Here is a 23,298-nt window from a genome sequence, read left to right on the forward strand (position 1 = left end):
CATGCAAGGCAGGAAAAATGTATTCTACAAATGGTCTGCTTTAATATATTCAAATATCTATGTGTGTAGTGTAATAGTTTCCATTTCCTTGACAGAGGAAAATACATAAAAAGTAACTATGGTGCTTTAATATTTGATCTTTTACCACAGTTACCTGACGTGGGGGTCAGCGGTGCTCCTGGGATGCCATTGATTGTGGCCATGTGCTGCATCTGGGCAGCAGCAAAGGCCGCCATTGGACTGAGGTAGCCCCCCTGGCCTACGGACGCCATCAACGCCGCCTGCTGCTGCACCTACAAAGTGGAAGAGATTGCAATTATGAGGACTAATAAAAGGAAAATGGGGAAAGACTTAGAGATTATTAAGTTAAAGAACAGGTTTCACAATTTTCACATGCCCAGATGTACAAACTCTTTGCATTCATACTGGCCATAAGGAGATCCCTTCCTAATAATGTGGTGAAAAAACCACAGTCCTCATGCAAAAATACATTCTAAACTGTATCTGAAGTTAATATGAGGCTTCAGTAGTCTGAGTTCGACACACCAAGTGAAAATCTTTAAAGTTGCAATCTTTTTAGTACCAAAATCCATCTTTGTGTTACTATCCTTCCAGAGCAGCACAGAATGGAAACATTGGGGAAGCACAAAAAGAGAATTCTGTACTCAAAGGACGAAGATAAAGAAAATACCCACATGATTTGATTAACTCAGACTACTGAAGCCTCATACTTATTTCAGATAAACTTTGGAATGTATTTTTGAACAGAACAAACAAGGACTGTAGATTGTGTCCCCAGTATTGTCAAAATCCTGTGTTTCTCTATGCACCACAGACTCTCCCTTGCACAGTGTCACTACTGAAGCCCAGCCTGTTCCCGAGCCGTTGACCACCCTGCCGACACTCGGCCTGTTCCTGTTCCCAAGCTGTTGGCCACTTTTGCTGATGCCCAGCCTGTTCCTGATCCGTCCGCCACTCCTGCTGATGGCCAGCCAGTTCTTATGCTGTAGTGGTTTCCTATGTCTGTGCTTCAGCAGTCTGTCTGTCTCCCAGCCACTGGACTCTGGTTCAGTACTTCAGCTACCAGACTCTGGTCCTACATTCCAGTAGCTGGCCTCCAGTCCTGTACTTTTACTGTCTGGTCAACCTCCAAAATGACTCTGCCCATATGTCCTGACATGAGGTTGACCTCCAGAGCGGTCCCACATATATCCAGAGGGGCTCTGCTGATCTGGTTATCGTCCTGTCTGTCCCCAAAGCTGCTCTGCCTGTCTGTTTGCCCTCCAGAGTAACACTGTCTGTCCTTCCTTCCAGTTGTCCTCCCAAGTGATTCTGCCTATCTTTCCTGTCTCCCAGTCACCCCCAACCACACCAGCTGCAACTCATACTAGTAATAAAGCCCTCTACAAATACTCAGCCCTGCCACTTTGAGTCTTCCAGATCGTAGACTCTGCTACCTGTCAGTTTACTATGCTTCAAGGCACTTCTCATGCATTTATGCTGTTTCCCTGTTGTTGTCTGTTTTCCATTGCCAGCCCAATCCTCAGACCCCTGTTCACAGCTTCTAGCCAAAGCCTCAACTCTTAGTTCCCAGTTTTCAGCCCAAGCCCCAGCCCCAGTTTCCTAGCTACCTGCCCAAGCCTACCCAGGTCTGCATTCCCTTTCCCAGTCTTTATAATAAATACTTTATTTATATCATATCCCTATCTCCTCGCCATTGAGTGTCTGCACATGGGTGCACCTGCTCCATCCATTGAGATGTATGTCCATTGGCAACATGTAAGGAAGAGATCTTTTGATGGCCAGTATGAACCAGATCAATAAGATAAGATATTCCTCTATTAGTCCCACAATGGGGAAATTTGCACCAGACTACTGTTATCTCCTTTAAGAGACAAAAAAGGAAGATTAAGTAGAAATGAATAAGTACAGAATATTGAATTGTATAAAATGTGCCCCTCATTCATACTAAAATATGTATAATAAATGAATACAGACATTTCACATCACATCTATATCCAGTAAAGAATATTGTCATCTTTTTTGTTTTTCCAAATTCATATGAGCTTGGCTTGAGCTCTTCACTTAATCTCTGTGGTTCACTGAATAAATAACTGTGGATAAAAAAGACATTATGAGGAGCGACTTGCCTGAGCGTAGGCTCCGTAGGCTCCAAACTGCAGGGCCATAGGGTTGAAGATGCCCATCTGACCAGCCATCTGTTGCATGCGGCGGATGGTGCGCTCCTTATCCGTGTCGGCAAACTTCACCACCAGACTGGATGAGGCACCCTGTGCACCAACCCATCCACCCACCCACATATAAAAACACAAACGCCAGGCAGTACATGTTAGTGTGTACCAATGGACACATGACATAAGCTTCTGTTTGTACTTGCACACTCTTAAAAGCATATAAATACTGTATTGGCCTAATTTCTCTGACCAGAAGACAAAGAAGGAGGAGGCTGAGCAGTTAGCACTGGTGACTTTTAGCAACAATATCCTGCATTTGAATGACGCTAAGACTGAATGAAGTCTCTGTGTAGAGTTTCTTACATGTGCTCTGATTTTCATCAACTCCTCCCATATATCCTGCCAAGCCAACAGCCTCAAAGCTGTAGTTTGCCACTGATGGGTCAAAGGCAGGGGACAAATTTTATCACTGGGATTAATAAAGTATAGCTTAACTTTTTCGAAGGTAATTAAGCACTATGTGACTCATATCTCTCCGTGACTCACCTCTCTCACAAAAATCTACATGCTCACACACACAGTTACTCACAGGCATTGTCTGGCTGCCGTGTAGTGCACTGATGGCTGCCTGAGCTTCAGCATGAGAAGAATATTTTACAAATGCACAGCCTAAAAAAAGAGTAAGAGGAGATAATAAGTAAGCGGGAAAAGAGACAGTGGAGAACTAAAAGGAAAACAGTTATTTGAAAAGAATATCACAGTATTAAAGCAAATGATTGCCAGACACAAGACCAGTAACACATATTTGTCACACTGGATAAACTTTATACAGCATTGCAGCTACAAACATTTAGTAAACAAAGCCCTCTTTGCTGACGAAGGTTGGATCAGTGCTGATTGACGCTCAATAAGCAAGTTAAACATGCCACTCTGACACCATTAACAACTTGGGGATCCTCTGATGGGGCTTAAAATACCACAGCATTCTGGTGTCGCTTACTATTGACAAGCCCCGTTGATGAATTTGAATGATCAAGTTCCCAGTAATTATTGAGCTAAAGCCCACTTAGCCGAGTAAGCTGGCTGATGAGGCCTTGTTAATGGAGCTTCACGGAGGAATCAGAATGATCAAGCCCACTGTAATCATCAGGCTTAGTTATCATCGGGCCACATTGATTGGCTGCTAAGCTCGCTGATGAACTTCATGCACTGAACTTGTGTAGCACTCTGACTACATTTTGAAAGGACATTTTTCTGGCATGACATGAAGCCCAGTGGTTAATAAGGAGGTTAACTTAAGTTTTTTTCTCTTTATCAGAGTGATGTAGGTTGACTCATAAGGTTAATGGGGTTCATCTGTAAAGACTTGGTGGTTTATATCTCTCATCCCTGTGGACAAAGCTTTACGATGGCATTTACTGTTGAAATTTACAGAATCTACAATATTCTTATGTAACCACTCCTCTGATGATTGTGAAATAGCCCCCTTTGACACCACTGAACATGGAGTGGTTTAGGAGAACTTTGCAAAGTCACCAACTTTGAAAGGCCAAATCATTTCTGTGCAGTAGCCTGTGAAAAACTCTGCTGGCTCAAAGTCATAAACAGCTATAAACTCACCTTTGCTGTTTCCATCGGGACCTCTGAGGATGGTGCATTCCTCGATGCTGCCGAAGGACTCGAAAAGGCGCCGCACGTCATCTTCTGACTGTTGCTTGTTGAGCATACCCACAAAAAGCTTTCTGTCTTCTAAAAGAAAGAAGGAATAGGTCACCATCAGAGGATGAGAGATATATAGCACTAGTCCGATTTTTTTTCCTTTCTGGTGACTTGGGGATAGCGCTCCCTAACAAAACTTATACCTTTATAGTATTTGGCATATAATAGCCTTATAAAGTTGATCTGAGCAGACACTGAGTAACATAAACATTAATCTGAAGTTTCTGGCCACCTAATGAATGCAAGTCCAACATTCACTCTCCTTTAAGTTCTGTTTTGGTCTCCTCAGGGAAATGTTTGTTTAGCTGCTAAATGCTTCACTTTGTTCACATGATAGTCACCAACTTCTCTTTGCTGTTTGGTGCTGAGCAGGTAGTGTACAGTGAGATAATCTCCACTGAAAACAGCTTCCTGCTGCGTCTGAAAATGTAGTTGATGAGAATGACCCAAATAGCGAAGTTGTGGGCTGTAAAACCAAAACAGTTGGAAGCTGCTAAAATGCTTCGTAATGCTGCAAAGAACCGTGAGTTTGGTGAGTTTGGTGTTAAAACGTAGATATTTGATCCATATATAAATTATTTAGTGTATAACACATATAACAATAGAGTAACAATAGGAACACACAGGTGGCATGATGCACACATGGGTCACAGATGATTGTGGTACAGCAAAGCTGCCCGATGGTAACGTAACAGTGCTCCTTCATATCATATTTAATAGTGCTTGCTCGGCTTGTGTCTGCAGTAAATTGAGTTAGTGCAAAGTTAGTGACAAAAATACTTTTATTGGCTAATTATTCACACTTAGCTTTCAACCTGTCTGGCTTAACATTTTAGATAAGTGGCTAATATGAATCTTCATACTGTCTGCACTCTGCCTGTGATATTGCCATGCCAAAACCAGGCAGTATGAAGCAATCCTATTTCTGTTTTAGGCAACTCCTTTCCTGCTGTACTGGTAGCAAGTACAGCACTTTTTGTGCCAAAGTGTACAAATGAACCAGAGAATGAATCAATGCTAATGGTCATGCTCATTGGTTTATGGCAGCCAGCCACACCTGAAATTTCACCACTCCACCAGTCTTTGTGCACAGCATTATGTTTTGCATTTTCCCCAATTTATAGTAGCCAGAGTTCCCCACCCTGCTGTCTTTGTCATGGCTAACACCACCATTGGCTTGAAAAGGCTGTAGCTAGCCACATGGTTCCTCACATACACATGAAGTCACCAGCTGCTTCTATTTATCCAACAACAAGCTTATCAGTGGACACTAGGTTTACGCTATTACAACCCAAATCTCACCACACTCCACACCGATATCCTGACTTGCTAGTTGCTAACACAGTGTTAATGACCTGATCCCTCACTGGATTCCCACCACACGAACACTGCCGAATTAGTTAGATGTAGTGCTGAGCCAAGTTGGAAGTCCTGAATGGTCTGTGTGGTGGTGGGTGCTTTTTAACCTGTGCAAAATACACTTGATTTGAGTCTATAAACAAGTCTTCATGCTCCTGCAGAATCTCTGTCTCCCAAATTCATGGACGCACCAAAGTAAAAACCAAAAGAGAAATATGGCAGAATCAGAGTCACTTCTGTTCCTCACACATTATCGCGAGTGAACACAACAGTCCATTCACACTCTCTGCCTCTATGCAGCGTCCCCACTTCTCACTCAACCTGCGTTCAGCATCCACTGTGTCCACAGAAGCAGCCTTCTGTCAACTGCAGCTCCTGGGGAGCTGAGAGGACACCATTCAATGGATGCTGGAGACGGGAGACTGCCATGTCCTCACACAGGCAGCTGCTCTGATGACTTTCCCCTATCGTGTGCACAACTACGAACATCCCCTGCTGATTGGCAAGAATAGTGTTTTGTGGCTCAGTCTGAGTCACTTTCTTTCTCATTTATGGGGCCAGGGCTGTGTATGAACACCTGATTTTTTTCACCTCACATACAGAATGGACAGCTAGTGGACTGTGAGGAGATATTGACTAAAAGTTTATTGAACAATCTTTCTCACTTTCTCTACCTTTAAGTATTTCTCATTTAACTCATTTGACTTTAGGTATTGTAAATGTTAAAGATACATTTATTTTCATAGAACAGAGTAGGCATGATATGATACGATATGAGATATGATATCTATTGTAAACTAACTTCGACTTGTCAATCCATGGGTCTGATCTGTCCATTATTACACATCAGTCATTTAAAACTCCTACCTGTATGTAACTAATTGTGTCTGTCACAGGTATTAAATATGACAGACGTGATGGTGTGCCTTTCCTTGGGTCAAGGGATGAATAAACTTTAACTGAAGTCTAAGTTAAGGCTGCAGAAAGTCTTTCCAGGGGGCTCTAGTTATATAAAGCAACACATTTTGTTAGTATTATTAAATGTGCATCACAGACAGGATGTCAGTGCTTGCTCCACAATAATGAGACAGCAAGTTGCACTGTGAAACAAATAAATGAGAAAAAAATAAATATGTTGCAATAGAAATAACAAGTTATATGTGAAAGTCAAAGGTTATGTTGAATCCAGCAAACAGCTACAAATATGTGAGGTTGGGAGAGAGGATAACCTGTTGTTACTCTGAAGGGATGGTACACATTTTTGTGTAGTTTTCTGGACAGGGTTAGATCAGCAAAAACATATCCAGTCATACAGTGCCAATTTATAATATTTGTTGGTTTATTTCTCATTTATAAACACATACCAACTACTATTTTGCGCACGGCAATGGATGTCCTCTTCTATCTTGGTGGAATATATATAATAGGCATTTAGGAACGTTTACTGAAAAGCCTGTGAAAGCAGCACATAAGCCTAAACCAAGTCTTTTTCAAAAGTTTCTTTAACAAACTTTTTTGCTGTAAAAATGAATCAGAGGATGATATAATCAGATACAAATTCTACATGTATTGGGTTTAATAAAATATAGGCCGCTGAGCGTTGGTTCATTAGTGTCGGCACATGATGCTGTGATTGAGTCACTGAATAAGTGTTTGAGGGAAATCGTGAGGCAGACGTTCAAAGTGTGTTAGGGCTCAACAGTAGCAGATGTGTCAGTGTGCAAGGCAGTCTGTTTTTACATTGCACAGAATCTGAGCTTTGTGGAAATGGATGTATATGTGGAAAAACTAATGAGCCTTGGTGCAATTGCCTCTGAATACGCTCTGCAAATTAACATGTGTGTGTAGGTGTGTGTGTATGTGTGCGTGCCTGCGTGCTTAGGGTCCGTTCCCCGCTGCCTGTGCCTGACAGGGTGTCCTTGCCGAGTCAACAAGACTAATCTGCGCTCTGGCCTTGCACTGGGGGGGTTGGGGGGGTGGTGGTGGTGGTGGGGTGTTTACAAGAGTGGAGCACACATCAGGGGTGGAGGACACACACATACATACCCCCCCCCCCCCGCACACACGCAGGCATGCACAAATCTTGAAATGTTTGCCGCCCAACCTTCTCGTACACACACACACACACACACACACACACACACACACACACACACACACACACACACACACACACACACACACACACACACACACACACACACACACACACACACACACACACACACACACACACACACACACACGAACACACACGGTACACACCTCATTGGTGACTGAAGCCAACAGTTCTCCAGGGAAGGCACCAATAAAGATTACATCTTTCTTTGGGAAAGGACTGTTAACAAACACTCACACACACATACACACACTCATATTCAGCTAGAGAGCAAATCAATATACACCAAGAAGACTTACAGTTTCAACAACGACGAACAGCTCTCTCTCTCTCTCAAACACACAGGCAGCATATGACAATGACTCTCCCTGATTTCCCTCTACTGTCATATTCAGTTGGCAGGAGTATTACCAAATATTACAAAGGAACCATGAAATGTATTTGTATACATATACATTGTATTGTTTCACAGAATTATCAGTTGCACTTTTTTAGCTGTTCCTTTGTCCCTAACATTATAAATCAGTCAGTGTTGGAAAGTAACAAAGTAAATTAAAGCCGCAAGCGGCGATGGCGGGCCCTCGCTCACCCATGCCACCGCGGGGCCTGAGGCATGGCGGGGCTGTGGCGTGAAGCAGAAAGTGAGAAAAAACCTGGAAGGAGGCCAAAAATGCAATGTTTCGTTCATCCAGTAGGGGGCAGTCACAGGTAGTTACACATATGGTCTGGTGTGGTCTGGTGTGTTCAGGGCGGCCACTCATCAGTCATGTGAAGTTTGGAGTGAATTGGACAAAGCATGAAGGAGTTATGAGCAGTTAATGGTTCATCCACGAGGGGGCAGTCACCAAATGTGGTGTGGTGCGTTCAGGGGCGGCCCCTCATCACTCATGTGAAGTTTGGAGTGAATTGGACAAAGCATGAGGGAGTTATGAGCAGTTAATGGTTCATCCACCAGGGGGCAGTCAGCACATGTGGTGTGGTGCGTTCAGGGGCGGCCCCTCATCACTCATGTGAAGTTTGGAGTGAATCGGACAAAGCAAGAGGGAGTTATGAGCATTTGATGGTTCATCCACCAGGGGGCAGTAATGGGATGCATGCAGGTGTGTTCAGGGTCAGTCCCTCATCACACATGTGAAGTTTCGTGGAAATCGGACAATGTTGATGCAAAAAATGGCACTTCCTGTTTCCACTAGGGGGCGACATGAGCGACACCACTATCAGATGGAAGAGGTCTCCACCCTGGACCTGTGTATCAATTTTCATGATGATACGTGTTCAATAAAGCCATCAAAAAGCCAAATGTATTTTCATGGCGAGGAATTGATGGTAGCCACGCCCCCACAGGGACGCCATTACTCGTAGCTTCACAGTGTTTATAATGTAGCTTCACCAACTGGTTCTGCATGTTTTAGAAGTGGAATGAAGTTGATGGGGTCAACTATGTATTTTTCATGAATTTAAGTTCACTTCCTGTTACCACCGGGGGGCGCTATGAGTTACGTGGGAAGTTAATATATCGGGACGTTCAGGGCGGAGCCATCATCATGTCCAGCAAGTTTGAAGCTGATTGGATGAAGTATGTGGGCGTGAGGGCCACTCGTATGTACATGGCGAGCACGCCAAAGTTAGTTGAGCCCTGGCAGACACGCCCTTTGACCTACGGATGCGCAGAGCACAACTTAAGCTCAGCTAGGTCTGGAGATGTTGCGTACCTAATTTGAACTCGATCGGGCGAACGCTGTGGGAGGAGTTAATTTTAGGTGGGAAAAATCAAAACCAAAATGGCCGACTTCCTGTTGGGTTGACGTCATGAGGTCAAGAGGCTTTTTTGCATATGTGGGTATAATACATATGTGTACCGAATTTTGTGAGCATAGGACAAATTTAGCAAAATTCCCTATGGGCATTTTTGGACTTTGTAGGGGGCGCTATTCCGCCATTCTGCGTCGACCATGTGCGAACACCCAAAAATATCGAATTTCGGATGAGGCCGGACGTCCGTGCAAAAGTATAAGCATTTTCACATTTGGGAAAGGGGCGAAATTGGGGCACGAAATGTCGGAAGAATAATAATAATAATAATAAACATTACAATTTCAATAGGGCTTTCGCCAGGCGACTTGCAGTCGCCGCTCGGGCCCTAATTAACTGAAATATTGTACTATATACTAACTGTAAATATTGTATTGTACTTTTTACTACATAACATTCATTAGACATCAATTACTAATTAAGATTTTACATTAAAAAAAACCAAATATAAACTTATAAAAAGTTAAATTAAATTAAATGAGTAGCTTCAACTCCTTACAACAAGCAGTGCCTAGTTGGAGCTTTTTTAATATTTCAGATGTCTATGAGTTGTTAGCAGTTAGACCAAAGAGTGTTTTCGTCTCTAAACTTCTCAGATGGTTTTATTCAAATGGCTGTTTGATGTCCAAAGAGATGAAATGATCTACTATTCAGAATAGAGCAAAACTTTTAACTTTTTAACTAACCCTATCCCTAACCCTAACCCTAACCCTAACCCTAACCCTAACCCTTAAGTTGTCAACCCACTGGACTAAACTGCCCAACTGTATGTAAAACATTCAGTAGTAGTGATATTTTTTGCTGATAATACTTACTTAAAGGGCACATATTATGCAAAATGAATATATGTCCCCAGTGTATCTACAGACCCCCAAACAATGTTATGATATCCCTTTATGATACCTTAAGGGGATCATTTGAAGATAAGATCAAATGTATGTTGCTTGTTACAAAAACTACTGGAAAACAGTTCATTTGCATGGCAAAATTGTATAACTTTGATTATCACCCAGAAGCTAAATAGCTCAGACCATGAAGCTGTAGTGGCTCGCTATTGGCATGTGTGTGTAAAATCAAACCCAGGCTATTGTATCAATTCTAGTCCACAGATACACTTCATGTTACTGTAACACTAGTATTAGTGAAGCTACTACAGCTCTGTTGCAGTTACAGTATGAATATGAATTATGCCAACAACCCTCAGTCTCTCTTGTTGCGGCCATATAATCTTGCATTGTATCACGGCCAGAAAGTCACACTCAGTTCTGGAGTGGGGCGTGGGGAGTAGCAGCTCGTTTGCATAAGCACAGAAACAGCCCATGGAGAACAGGACAGAAACAGAGGGGTGTAGAGGCATGCTAGAATACATAATCTCAGTGGTATTATTAGTAAAAAACTCAAAGTTTTGGGGACCCATATTAGTTTATTGAAAAGGAGTATAATAAATGACCTTTAAGTAAAGAATCAGAGTACTTTTTCATCCACTGCAATAGAAATTACAATACCATGTCTGACTTTGTATTTTCAGAGAAAATCTATGGGATAGAGACAGACAAAGAAATAGACACAGAAATAATCTTAGAAATTTGGGAGAATAGATGAGTTGGGTAGAAGTGGGCTGAGGACATAAAGTATCTACAGAGGAAGACAAACCCCCAAAAAAGACCAAGGTATTGACGTCCTGCAATGCCCTCACTTTGCTTCCTCACGCGCAGTGTTCACCTCTCTTTCCTCCCGCTCCATCAATCACACTCAGAGAGCCACCAAACTAAATAGAAGAGGATGTCACATAATTTCGCTTCCTTTCCGTTTTCATTTTTTTCCCCTTACAGGCTAAAACCTCTTTCTCAGCCCATATGCTTCTCCTGCTTATCAGCTTTCAAGTCCTTGCATGCTCTTCTTCTTTTTTTGCCTCCTTCTCTCCCTCTGTCTTGTGGCTGAAGAACTGCTCTGGTGCCAATTATATTAAAAACTGCAAAGTTTAAAAAGACTCCAGCCAAAAATGGTCAAACTGCATCAATCTTCTCTTGTACAGTCCATTGATTGATGTCAGGAGCAGGTCACTACATGTCTAGACATAGGAAATGTGCTTTAAGCTGACATAGTTGTCAAAACAGCGCAATGCACACAAAATATCAGACTAGACATCCACATTTCATTTGGTTTGAATCAGCAGCACATTTGGTTTGAATTAACTTATGACATTAGTCAAATAGGATTTGCTAAGTTGCAGAGAGCGTTATTAAAGGTGTTTGACAAAAAAAAGTGACCTGTTTTCCCCTCAAGCATGACAAGACGCGTGTTTGTGTGTATATGTGTGCATGTGCATGCATCAGCGCATATGATGAAACTCTAAGAAAAGGAGCTAGAGGCCATGCTGGCTGACGCTGGCAAGGAAGAGCGCTGTTTACATAATGTGTTCTGAATACTGGAGGGTCCGGCCAGGCCACGCTGTCAGCCTGCGTCGAGGTACAGGGCATCGTGTAATGGGACAGATAATGGTGAGGCTGATACGCACAGGCAGTATGTTTGTAGGGCTAGAACAAAGGGAGAAATAAGAAGGTAGCAAAGGAAGAAAAAAGGGGAGATGAAAGGAAGGAAGAGAATACAGTACCTCCTCGACTCTCACTGTCTGCTGGCTTCACCTGGATAGGTCTGTTCATCTGTTATATAGAGAAAGAGAAGTGAAGAGAGGAAAGCCAGACAAATAATAGAGAGAGAAGGGAAAAAAGAAGAAAACAAGAGACAAAGAAACCAGTTAGCATCATGTAACAGCACATGTTTTTACCCCTCCCATCCCCAAAATAACTTTTTTAGAATCACTCAGCCAAATTGCTGGTAAAGTGTATTGAAAATCTCCAAAGCTGTAGCACTTACAGCCACTGGGGGAATAGCTTGTTGGGAATATTGGTTGGAAATATTGTTTGATCTGAGATGAAAGGCTAGAGAAGGGTTGGAAAGGGGGCTAGGCAAAGGGGTGAAGGGGATGATAGAAAGAGGGATGGCAGGAGGTTGGTAGAGAGGTAACTTTGGGTCAGCAGAGCTACTGTGACTGTGGATCATCTTTGTGTCTGCCTTTGGATGCACCTGTGCCATCATGATGTGGTCTATGTGGACTTTGTGTACTCTCACACACATGCACGCACGCACGCACGCACACACACACACACACACACACACACACACACACACACACACACACACACACACACACACACACACACACACACACACACAGCTGCAAAAATCAACACATAGGAACACAGTATGTGTGGGTTTTCAAACTCTTAAGCCTCACTACAAAATGTTCTTGCATTTCTTCTCGGCCTCACACACAAGCTTGTACATACAAATGCACCCCCCCCACACACACATGCACACACACTGTCTGTCCCCCAGTGAGACCTTTCCACAGTGTGTCCGCTGAGGCCCTCCTTTCATTTCACTCCTGCCTGTCAAACCTTTCCTCTCCGCCTCGCCACCCTGCTAAACGCTCGCCGCCAATCAATTTTTAATAATGCCAATCGCCACGCTGCCAGGAGTAATGGAGGGAAGGAGGGGAGGAGGGGAGGTTCGAGAGGAGAGGAGAAGATGGGGAAAGAGGAGGATGAAAGGGGAGGAGGGAAAGGTCAAGGTTCTGTGTGATGCAGCATCAGTGTTTTGTTAAATGTCATTAAATCTTTTCTTTTGAGTTTGCTGATACAGTCATCATCTTAATGAATCGGCTAGCGTTCAGATGATTCACCAAAGGCAAAGCCTTTGAGCTCGAGGACACAATGTCATGATGCAAACGCAATTAATACTTGGACCTTCACCCTTTCCTTCTCGTCTCCTCCCTCTCTTTGACAGCCAAGAGAACCCTACTAATGTTTTTAATGTACTGTGATGCATTATTTATCAGAGAGGGTATAAAGAAAATGGGGAATGGATAGAGGGGGGGGGGGGGTTGTTAAATGAGTAAAAGAGAAAAAGAAGGATGTGAAATAAAAAAGTGTTGAATATGAAAGACTGTGATCATAAGAGGGGTGAAACTATACAGGGTGAGAAAGAAGAGAAACTAATTGAAAATAGTAAAAATAAATAAATAAATAAATAAAGGAGATGTTTGAAAAGAGAGAAATGTGGTGGTAAAAAAAAAGGAAGTGGGGGAGGAAAGAAGAGAGACAGGGGGGAGGAATGAGAAGAGAGGACATAGGGGGAGATGAGGACATAGATCAGAGTATGGGACAAGGTCAGCCCCATTCTCCCACGGGGCCTATAAGCCTGCATACATATGAGCGCTTTTACCGTGACCCATACAAATGGTCTGGCCTCAATCTGACCTAATTGTGTTCCACCTCCACTGGTTTTATATGCAAGCACTGGTCTTAACCGGCACAGTATACGATGGCGCTGACCCTCTGAGGTATGTTTAATTTTCACAGTTTTCATTTCACTCTGCATTGAGATTTTACTGGAACACTTTTTCCCCCCGGTTATGAGATAAAACTTGAAGCAAATTTTTTAATAAACCTGTAATTCTTGATCTTGTTTAAACATCTCTAATCCAATAAAGCAACTTCACAGGTTAATTTGAAAAAATGTCTTCATTCGTCATTGCTTTTTTGAGCAGCAACGCTCAAAGTGTCCACTCATAAATTTTTACATTCACTTCAAAATAATGTTAAGTGGTCGAACCATTATTTTCTTTTGTCACTGAAAGCTGAGTGGAGTTTCATGGGCTCTCTATCAGTGGTTTCCATTATCCTGGGCCCATAAACTGCTTCAAGGTCAGTTTTATCATCCTGCTCATAATAGGGTGAGTTAGCACCAGCCCACTGGACAACCGATCCCAAAACAGTTGTTAAAACCAGACGCTGACTAGCACGGATAGCTCCCCTAGGATGTCTGTGGTGGTGCTCCAGCCGAAGCCAGATGGCAGCATTGAGCAACAGAACCAATACAATCCACAGACTATACAACAAGCTCATTTTAGCCTAACGTCAGCATGTGAGGAAAATAAAAACATCTACATTTACACAAAAAGATACTGAGATGCAGACATACATGCACAAACATGTGCACACACACACAGACGCAAGTGTGTAAGCTTATATGACTAGACACGCATGCTTATACACATAAGCCTGGCACTCACACAAACATGTAAAATCACAAATAGGCCTATGCATCCAAGCATGCATGGAACCCTACAACGGGATACAAATAAGCAAACACACATACACACACACACAATAGATATGTAAATGTATCCTTGTGAGTCAACATGTGCAGTAAATTGGCTCATCTCTCAGCGTGCACACCTAATACCACGCAAGTAGCTTTCTTTTTTCTCTTCAGCCTTGTAAATGCAGTGGCCTATTCATTCACGCATATGCCTTTAAAAACACATGCACACACGGACACACACACATGCGCGCACGCACACACGCACGCGCACACACACACACACACACGCACGCACGCACGCACGCACGCACGCACGCACGCACGCACGCACACACACACACACACACACACACACACAGGCTAAGCTCCATTGTTGCTGAAAGTCCACCTCAGCAGCCTTGTGTTAGAGTGGCCTTGGTGTGCCACATGATCGACAGCTCAAAAATAACTGCAACTACACAAATGCACGGGCACCCACCCACCCACACACACACACACACACACACACACACACATACATTTGCTACACTCCTCTGTTGATTATGTAACTCAATGACAGCGCTCTGCTTCAGTGCTGCCATAGATTCCCTGCTAACTAGAAGCTGAGGGAATACATGGTCTGCATGCAGTCTGTGCTGTACCAAACTGGTGAGTCATTCTTCTGAATCAGTCTAGTACGACCTGAATGTCTAGCGAAGCCCACAAGATTAGCTCAAAACAGTGTGGGACTATAGTTTGCTATATTGGATTCTACCTTGAAATGGGACAAAATTGAAGTCCTTGATCTGAGTTTTGCTGCTTACTGTATTGATCCACTGTGTGCAAACCACAAAAAATGAAGTTACAAAAACAATATTACGATGACAACTGTATGAGATTTCTATCCACGAAATATCTGTAGAATACCTTGTTATGTCAAATGTGCTTCAAATACAGTCAATTACAAGTTGCTCATGACAGTGCAAGCATCCACACACGAGACACACACACACACACACACACACACACGCACGCACACACACGCACACACACACACGCACACACACACACACACACACACACGCACGCACACACACGCACACACGCACACACATACACACACACACACACACACACACACACACACACACACTAATGCATGCACGTACAGCTACAGCAGCACACATACTCACAAGGACATAAGAGTGCACAGTAACTCACACTCCCGTCATTGTCTGTGAAAAAGAATATTGAAAGTATGCTTTACGAAACTCGGGAGAGGAGGTAGGATTTTCTCATTTTCACCCTCGTCTGGCAGATGTGTCTTTGAGAGAGAGAGTGTGGAGCAGTGCAGGCCAGGTCATTTCATTATCACAGTGAGAAAGCACTCCATGAAACTCTCCCAGGGAAGCAAGCAAGGCTGCCTTCATAATATTCCTCCTCCACTATTGTCAAAACTTGCTCTATTTTACATTCTGCAGCTGAAGGCCTTTTTTCTTTTACATTCCAGTCACTTTCATTTGGTCTCTGTCCCATTTTAATGTTGAATGTTTTTTGTGCTCTCTGTTCTTACATATATTAACTGATTCTTTACAGTACTGTATATGATCGCAAGTATCTGAAAAGGAAGCAGGTCTCGGTGTTGAGATGCTCTGCAAGAGCAATACCACTGGGTTTAAGTGTAACCAAATGCGTATTCATGTCAAATGAACCACTGGCATTCGACCTGGACCTGCTTTCCAAAGTATCTCAGCATGCATAACACTCATCTCTGGATGGAAACATGCCAGCGGAAACATTAGCTGAACAAATATGGTTATAACCCTGAGATGCTTTTGGGAAACTGGGCCCTTGTACAGAAGAGGAAAAAACCCCTCAGTGAGAAGATTAGCTGAAAAACCTAGAAACATTTAGCAGATATGTAATAGATTTCACCAGTAGTCACAAAGAGGACAGTATATTTTAAAATAATTGATTTTACATTAATTCAGAAAAGCATTGCACTCCCACAGAACACCCCCCACATTTCCATCAAAACGCCTACAGAACATGTAAAATTTTCATTTTATTGACTTTTGCAACCTCTTGAGTCAAAGAAGTATTTTACAGCATCTTTTACAAAAGGGCACCTCACACCCTTCCACCGTCATTACCGCTGCAGACTGCAGAGAGAAGTGCCATAATGTGACTAATGGAGCTGGAATCAGCTTGTGCGAGGAGGAAAGTTATTTTTCCCATGGCGCGAGATGTGTTCATCACGGAGCCAAATTCAGGTCAGTCAGTCAAATAGCATCGTCTCACCTCCGAGTCAGCGATCCTCTTTGCAAGTGCACAGGCTAATCTAGGTAGCAAATGTTTTTTTCCTGCCAATAAACCACCCGGCAGATAGAGCCAGCGAGGCAGTCGTTGCATATAACATCAAGGTTGGGAATTAACTAGATTTACCCAATGCTAATGGCACACTTGCTCATGTCCTATTCAGTGGTACTGAATAGGACATGAGGTGCAGGTGAAAATATGTTTCTGTGACTGCAGTTCCTCATCTATGTGTGACAAAAATAATTTTTACTCATGAATATGTTAGTTACAACTACATGAAGCAAGTGGAGTCGCTTTTTTTGTTCATTAGGTTTGGTATCTTTTTTATTTAATGCTGTCACTATTATAGTATGTGTCCTACTGTATATGTAGTGATGACTGTCTAAATGACAAAGCCTTATACTTGCTGGCAAAACCAGATTAAGTTAGTAAAGTAGTTTAATTATACACTGTCAAAATACTAATGAAATATTTCAAACTGAATCTTCCAAGATTAAAAACAAGTAGAGTAACACAGTCCCCCACTTGTTTGGCTTCTGGGTTTAATTTACGAGTTAGATGAGCTTCTCGAAATGAAAATTCTCAACTCTGGTAAATGTTAACACAAGTTTTATTTGTCATGCGGATAGATAGCTACAACAATGCTGACAATTTAATATTTCTGTTTGATCTGTTTTGTGTAAAACGCTGCCTACAACCTTTTATTAATTTTGTGTCTCCTTTTGTAAATTTGGCACTTCAATAATACATCAAGTTTTGTTATTTCAAAAATAATCTTCAAAATATTGTTATTGCTCACTGCCCATTTATTGCCTCCCTAACAGATCCTTACTGGACGTTTGTCAGAAAAAAAGTCTCTCGCTGACAAACAACAGCTGCTATAGCGTACAAGCCCCAGAAATACCCAGAATACTGTGTAATGTGATGTTAACTCTCAAGCCCTGTTTGACACGAACTTTCAGATTAGCCTGTAGCCATATTGATGTGGGCTTGGAAGTTGATGAATGGTTAAACCCCACTTGGAATCCCATCAGATTTCATCTCAACTTACATCTACACATCTCAGTCAGTAGTTCTTCATCCTGACATATGGCCAAACACCAAACCTCTCTTTTGATGTTAAAGTGAAACATATTGCATAGAGATCAATGTCTGTGTGTGAGGGTGAGAGGACTATAAAGCAAAACATCCCAATCTCTTTCCTTTTGTTGCATTCTTTTTTTCCTTTATCCCCTTGCAGCTTTACAGACAAACAGAGATGGGCAATCTGTTTCACGTCAGATCAAAGATGAGAAGAGTATTTTCTGACAACGGGACGACCTGGCCCAGTTGTTTGGGCTGGGATTAAGTGGCATGCTGCAGTCCGCCTGAATGGACGGGAGCTAGATAAATACCAAAAAAAAACAAAAACACATCCAGATGAATTATGAATTGGTGCAGACTGTGCTTTCTTTGGATGTTACTCCGCAGCACTGAAGTGGCTAGCAGTACAACAACGTGGACTGCAGTGTGCATTATGAGACATTGGCCCTCATTTATCAATATTTCCTTACGTTCAAAATGTTGCAAGATGATGAAGCACCGCAGCAAACTTACTCTGAGCAATAAACTTGCATGCAAAATGTTATAAAGACTTGTTACACACTCATTTCCTGCTGTAATGGCTTTGATGGTGGAGGTTTAAAAGATTTCTGCACATTGTTTGTGTATCAGCATTGATAAGAAAGAAACACTACATACCAAACGTAGCGCTCAAGGCTGCAAGATGACCAACACAGAAATACAAGCCCACACACTCTCTGACTTTCAGTTTCTCGAGCCTTTCAGATTCTGGGTTCAGTTTTACTCTTGCAAGACAAATAACTGCCTTGAACTGACATTTGGTGGCTGATTTATTTAAACGGCGGAAGTAGCGTGTTAAATTACTGCACAGTTCGCATCAAATATCACCCTAAAGCAATGCAAATTCATTATCAGGTGCTTTCCCTATTTTAACCCTGAGATCCCTCTCAGAGCAATGTGCGTGAATGAAGAATGCAGTCGCCATCCTTCCTCGGCCTGCTTCTATATGCTGCTGCTCGCTCTGTGGTGCTGCTTGTCCCAGCAGAGTCCGCTGAGATCACTACGTCTCCACAAAGGCAGATGAAAGGGAAACACACAAAGATCACAAAAGGAGGCAAGCCTCGCTGTCTGACCCTCTGATCACTGCTGATTCCTTCATCAACATGGCTTTTACACGCCGCTCATGCATACACAGGGCATGAAAACGGAGACTGATAGACAGACATACACACAAATACACCAGAGGAAGGTTAATCTTTAAAGATGGAAGTTCTTGACCTTGGGAACAATATGTGTGTCAAAATACTCTCTAAGATGTGATTGGAAGCTTTAAAAAAAAGAAAAGAAAATGAATTTTTTTGTTGAAATTATTTTGTCGCACAGATTCCTCCTGGTTTGCTTCTTGAAGACCATTTCTTCCGCACGCTAACTACCTCCGGAAACACCTTCTCCAACTTTCTTAAGATTTGTTGTCGAAAAACTAGTTACAAAACACATTTTAAAAGCTGCAAGTTATCATACACCTCCACTCCTCCTCCACTCCTTTCTCTTTCGCCTGCAGTTGGTTGAAACAGCAATGCATTTCTCACATCCATTGTTTGATCCATTTCACACCAGCCCACCTCTTCTTTATCTCCTCCTGTTTTCTCCTTCTCTCACTGGCAAGCGGCCTGAACGCTCGCACTAGTGGGACGGCTTTCGAGCAGTTTTGAATGAGAGGTTAAAATGCAAATGTAATGCACTTTCTGTTTTCCTTTCTATTCTTGTTCCACATCTTATTATTATTTTTTCCCACGTTTTTCTTCCTCCCTCTTCCTCTGTACGAGCTTGTTGTCAAACCAAGTAAATGAGTGTTAGTGTGAAAACTATTTTTCCACAGCAAGTTAATGCATAAAACAGTGTTTTCCCCCCATTTCCCTCCATCTTTTCAGTGCTCCACCTGGATAAGAATCTATGTAGAATGAGAGTAGACAGGGTTTACGCTTCCCGCGAACACTTTAATAGGAATCGACGGTTGAGAATTCTGTTGTCACACTGTAACTGGATAGAAAAAGCACATCATCTGCACCCCCAAATGATTTTACCCTGTCAAAACCTGTTATAGCTTCACACTTGCCTGTGACATGCACTTACATACACTACAACCTCACACATGCCACAAGTGCAAATGAGACACGCACACACAGATGCAGGCACAATCCAAAGCAGATGTAGTATATATTTACTTTTTCGCGCATATTCACACACATGTAGATAAAGATATGTCAGATATTCCATTTTGAGTGTATACAAATGTTTTAGCTTGTTGCTTTGGACACAAAACATCACGACCGACTCTGAAAATTCCTTTCCGAGCCCTGAACACAGATCGATTATCACATCACAGCTTGATCCATCACAAAAAGAGGCATTGCTAATGGAGGAAAATGCTGGGGTGAGAATTAAACACACGCACACACACACACACACGCTCACAAACAACACAACCCTTTGCGATAGTTACATAATTAGACATACAGCACCTTGGCAATCAACAACTCTGATGTTGCCATGGGGACTATAGCTTTGACTATAAAAAGAAAGGATCTATATGTGGAGGCGGCTGAGGGCGGAGGTGCGGAGCGAAGCAGCGAGAGAAAGAAAGAGGAGAAGACACGGAGAGCGAAAAAGTGTGAGAAAATTGGTGTGAGAGAAGTGAAGGTGTCGCTGAGGGGCTGAGCAGCTCTCACTTTTTGTGCGAGCGAACGTGCGTCGGTGTGCATAGTGCACCTGCATGTGTGTGATTAGAAGTGTTCAGTGTGTGCACCTAAGCGTGCATGTGTATGTATGGGTGCTACTGTGTATGTAAGCTTGCAGGGGAGGGGGAAAAAAATCGACAAGGACAAAATGTGATAGAGTTGGTTAGTAAGTGAGAGGAAGAGAAAGAAAAAAGAGAAAGCTAACTAGAGAAAGTGTAAAGGACAATTTTCAGCCTCTCTCTCCCTCTCCCTCTAAGCTTACTGCATTGCCTGGGCTTTGCAGCATATAGTGAAGATTAGACCAGACGAGAAAGCCATAAATTCTACTTTTCTCTTTCCAGAGGTGAACATAAATCATGGCTGGTACTGGCGTGCCATCACTGGGTTTTTGCTTTTCACTTATCCAATGAAGAAAAAAAGAAAAAAAAAGAAAAACAAGTTCAAAAGCTGTCATATTCTGAACCGGGCCGACTGCTTTCACTTTTATCCCCCCACAACTTTTGTCCCCTTCTTCAGCCTTCGCTGAGGTACAGAGACGATGAGTGGGTTTCCCATAATTGCTGCGGGAGTATTCATGAGCTACATATCGCTGGACTGTGCATGTGTGTGTGTGTGTGTGTGTGTGTGTGTGTGTGTGTGTGTGAAGAGAAATAGAAGAAGAAGAAGAGTGAGAGCTGACTTGAAAGTCCTGCGCATATGAAAGATACCTTACAGCGTATGCAAATGTAAATATAGACACAAATAGCAGCATGGGCAAACACACCATGAATGCACTCAGTGAGGAGCCCACATGCTTTCTGGCACACACACACACACACACACACACACACACACACACACACACACACACACACACACACACACACACACACACACACACACACACACACACACACATATAAACACACTCTCGTCTCAGGTTGGGAGAGGTGAGGAGATGGTGTTGTAATGAGCTGTCACTCACAATAGGTCACAATAGGCCACTAAAATGGGTTGTATCAGAAAAAAGCAGCGAGTCACATTTATGAGAAACAAACATTTAAATGTATATAAAAAAAGAAGTTAGACAGCTACATTTAAAACAAATGAAAGTATGTCCTCAAAAAGCTTGCTAAATTTGAAACAGTATCTTTTTCTCTGCCTTGATATACTTTGTCTTACACGAGTTGTTGTTTTTTAAAATCTCTATAATGGAGCTGCAGAACGCAAAGTTAGTATAACCCATAGAATCACAATAGCCACATTTATGTGAAATATATCTGGTTGAAATAAAGAGAGTTTTTCTTTAAGTCAGTTTTTACACCTGAAAATGACCTTTGTTACAACAGTCTCCATGGTGGATAAATATGAAAATGGCAGCATTCCTGGGGAAAACTGAACTTTTGGAGAATGATGAAGTAGGACCGGCTTAGATACAATATGTGGCTGTGTAGCAGTAAAGTTAGGAAGTTGCTGTCACTCAAATAAATCTAAATCAAATCTTAATGTTGTCATTTACCTTTTTTAAAAATTTTTATTTTTTGCAATTTTTTTTTTGTCAGGTGACTTTGCAATGATATGACGCCTTAGTGCAGCAGCATCTTAAAGGTAGTATTTGTGAGCCACAATCAAATCACCATTTAATGTTTATTCAGTTTACAAACACAATATGTCGTAATCCAGCAAAGCACTGCATTTACATTCCTTGAGTTCTTTGCCGTACAACCCAACTCTGCATTGGCACAACGGTTCCATTCAGATGAATGAGGAGGCTGCGTTTTATTCCAGGAAAAGCTAATGTCATTCTGAACATAGTCTTAGTATGGAGTTTGAGAGGAAATAGAAAGACAGGAGGGACATTACGGAAGAGTGAGAGTGATGCAAACATAAAGAGAGGGTGAGAGGGAAGTAGCGTCAAGGTGTCAAGTATGTCTGTAATGGCCAACTAAAATGCTGCAAAGGCTATTATGCAAAACATAACCTCTATACTCCTCTGCTCTCTCCAAACTCAGCTTTGCCCTGAAATTACAGGAGGGTATGAGGAGATCCAGACAGATAGATGAGAGATGAACATTTATCTCCTCCACACACACACACACACACACACACACACACACACACACACACACACACACACACACACACACACACACACACACACACACACACACACACACACACACACACACACACACACACACTAACACACAGATGCAGACACTCTCGCCTGCATATTTCCATCAAATAATCACTAATTCCACACTCCCTGGCTGATTAAATATAGAAAAGGCAGGCAGGGAGGAAGAGGAGAGAAAGAGATGAGTGTCGGGAACAGAGGAACAGAGCAGATTGAGGAAGAGGAGAGGAATAAGAAAGGAAGAGGAGGAGGAGCAAGAAGGAAGTGATACAGTCAAATCTGTCTCTTAGGCTCCGCCAAAGAAACAACAGGGAGTTTTTCCAGTAAGAAAGCTCTATTGGCTCCCAGCAAGAGCCCAGGTGGGCGATGTGAATGTTCTCTCACTCCCACACACTTAAGAGTCAAAAATATGCACATGCACGTGATTGAGTACAGTATACATGCACACGTGCCAGCATTGATGTTTGCGTGTACCAGCCTACCCATGCTCACATACCATGTCAACATAAAGGGGAAGTGTGTCGTCTTTGTCAAGGACGAAAAGGCCAAAATGTCAATCTATCTCTCATCTTTGTCTTTTATTACTCTCATTCATTCTTATATTCACACTGATGGCTTCAGCTATTTGGTGGCCTGTGATAATGTCAAACAGCTTGCTACCTCTGCAATGCAAAAAAATGCCAAAAGGAGACTGGAAATGAAGAAAGATTG

General features: G+C 42.4%; 1 protein-coding gene across 6 annotated transcripts in view; it reads right to left on the minus strand.

Annotated features, from left to right (window-relative positions):
• The window catches only part of celf4 (CUGBP, Elav-like family member 4), an 88,951-nt gene that overhangs the window by 9,163 nt on the left and 56,490 nt on the right, over positions 1-23,298 (minus strand). For 5 of the 6 annotated variants that reach the window (XM_062416563.1, XM_062416562.1, XM_062416559.1 and 2 more), the window contains exons 3-7: positions 11,819-11,867; positions 3,816-3,944; positions 2,785-2,864; positions 2,151-2,291; positions 155-293 (exon numbers count right to left, since the gene is read on the minus strand). In XM_062416563.1, coding sequence (XP_062272547.1) covers positions 155-293; positions 2,151-2,291; positions 2,785-2,864; positions 3,816-3,944; positions 11,819-11,867 — 538 coding nt within the window. The remainder of the gene's footprint in view (positions 1-154; positions 294-2,150; positions 2,292-2,784; positions 2,865-3,815; positions 3,945-11,818; positions 11,868-23,298) is intronic. The other variant, XM_062416560.1, reaches the window with a different exon arrangement.

The sequence above is a fragment of the Scomber scombrus genome, chromosome 3, assembly GCF_963691925.1.
Source record: "Scomber scombrus chromosome 3, fScoSco1.1, whole genome shotgun sequence".
In the NCBI taxonomy this organism is placed as follows: Eukaryota; Metazoa; Chordata; class Actinopteri; order Scombriformes; family Scombridae; genus Scomber; species Scomber scombrus.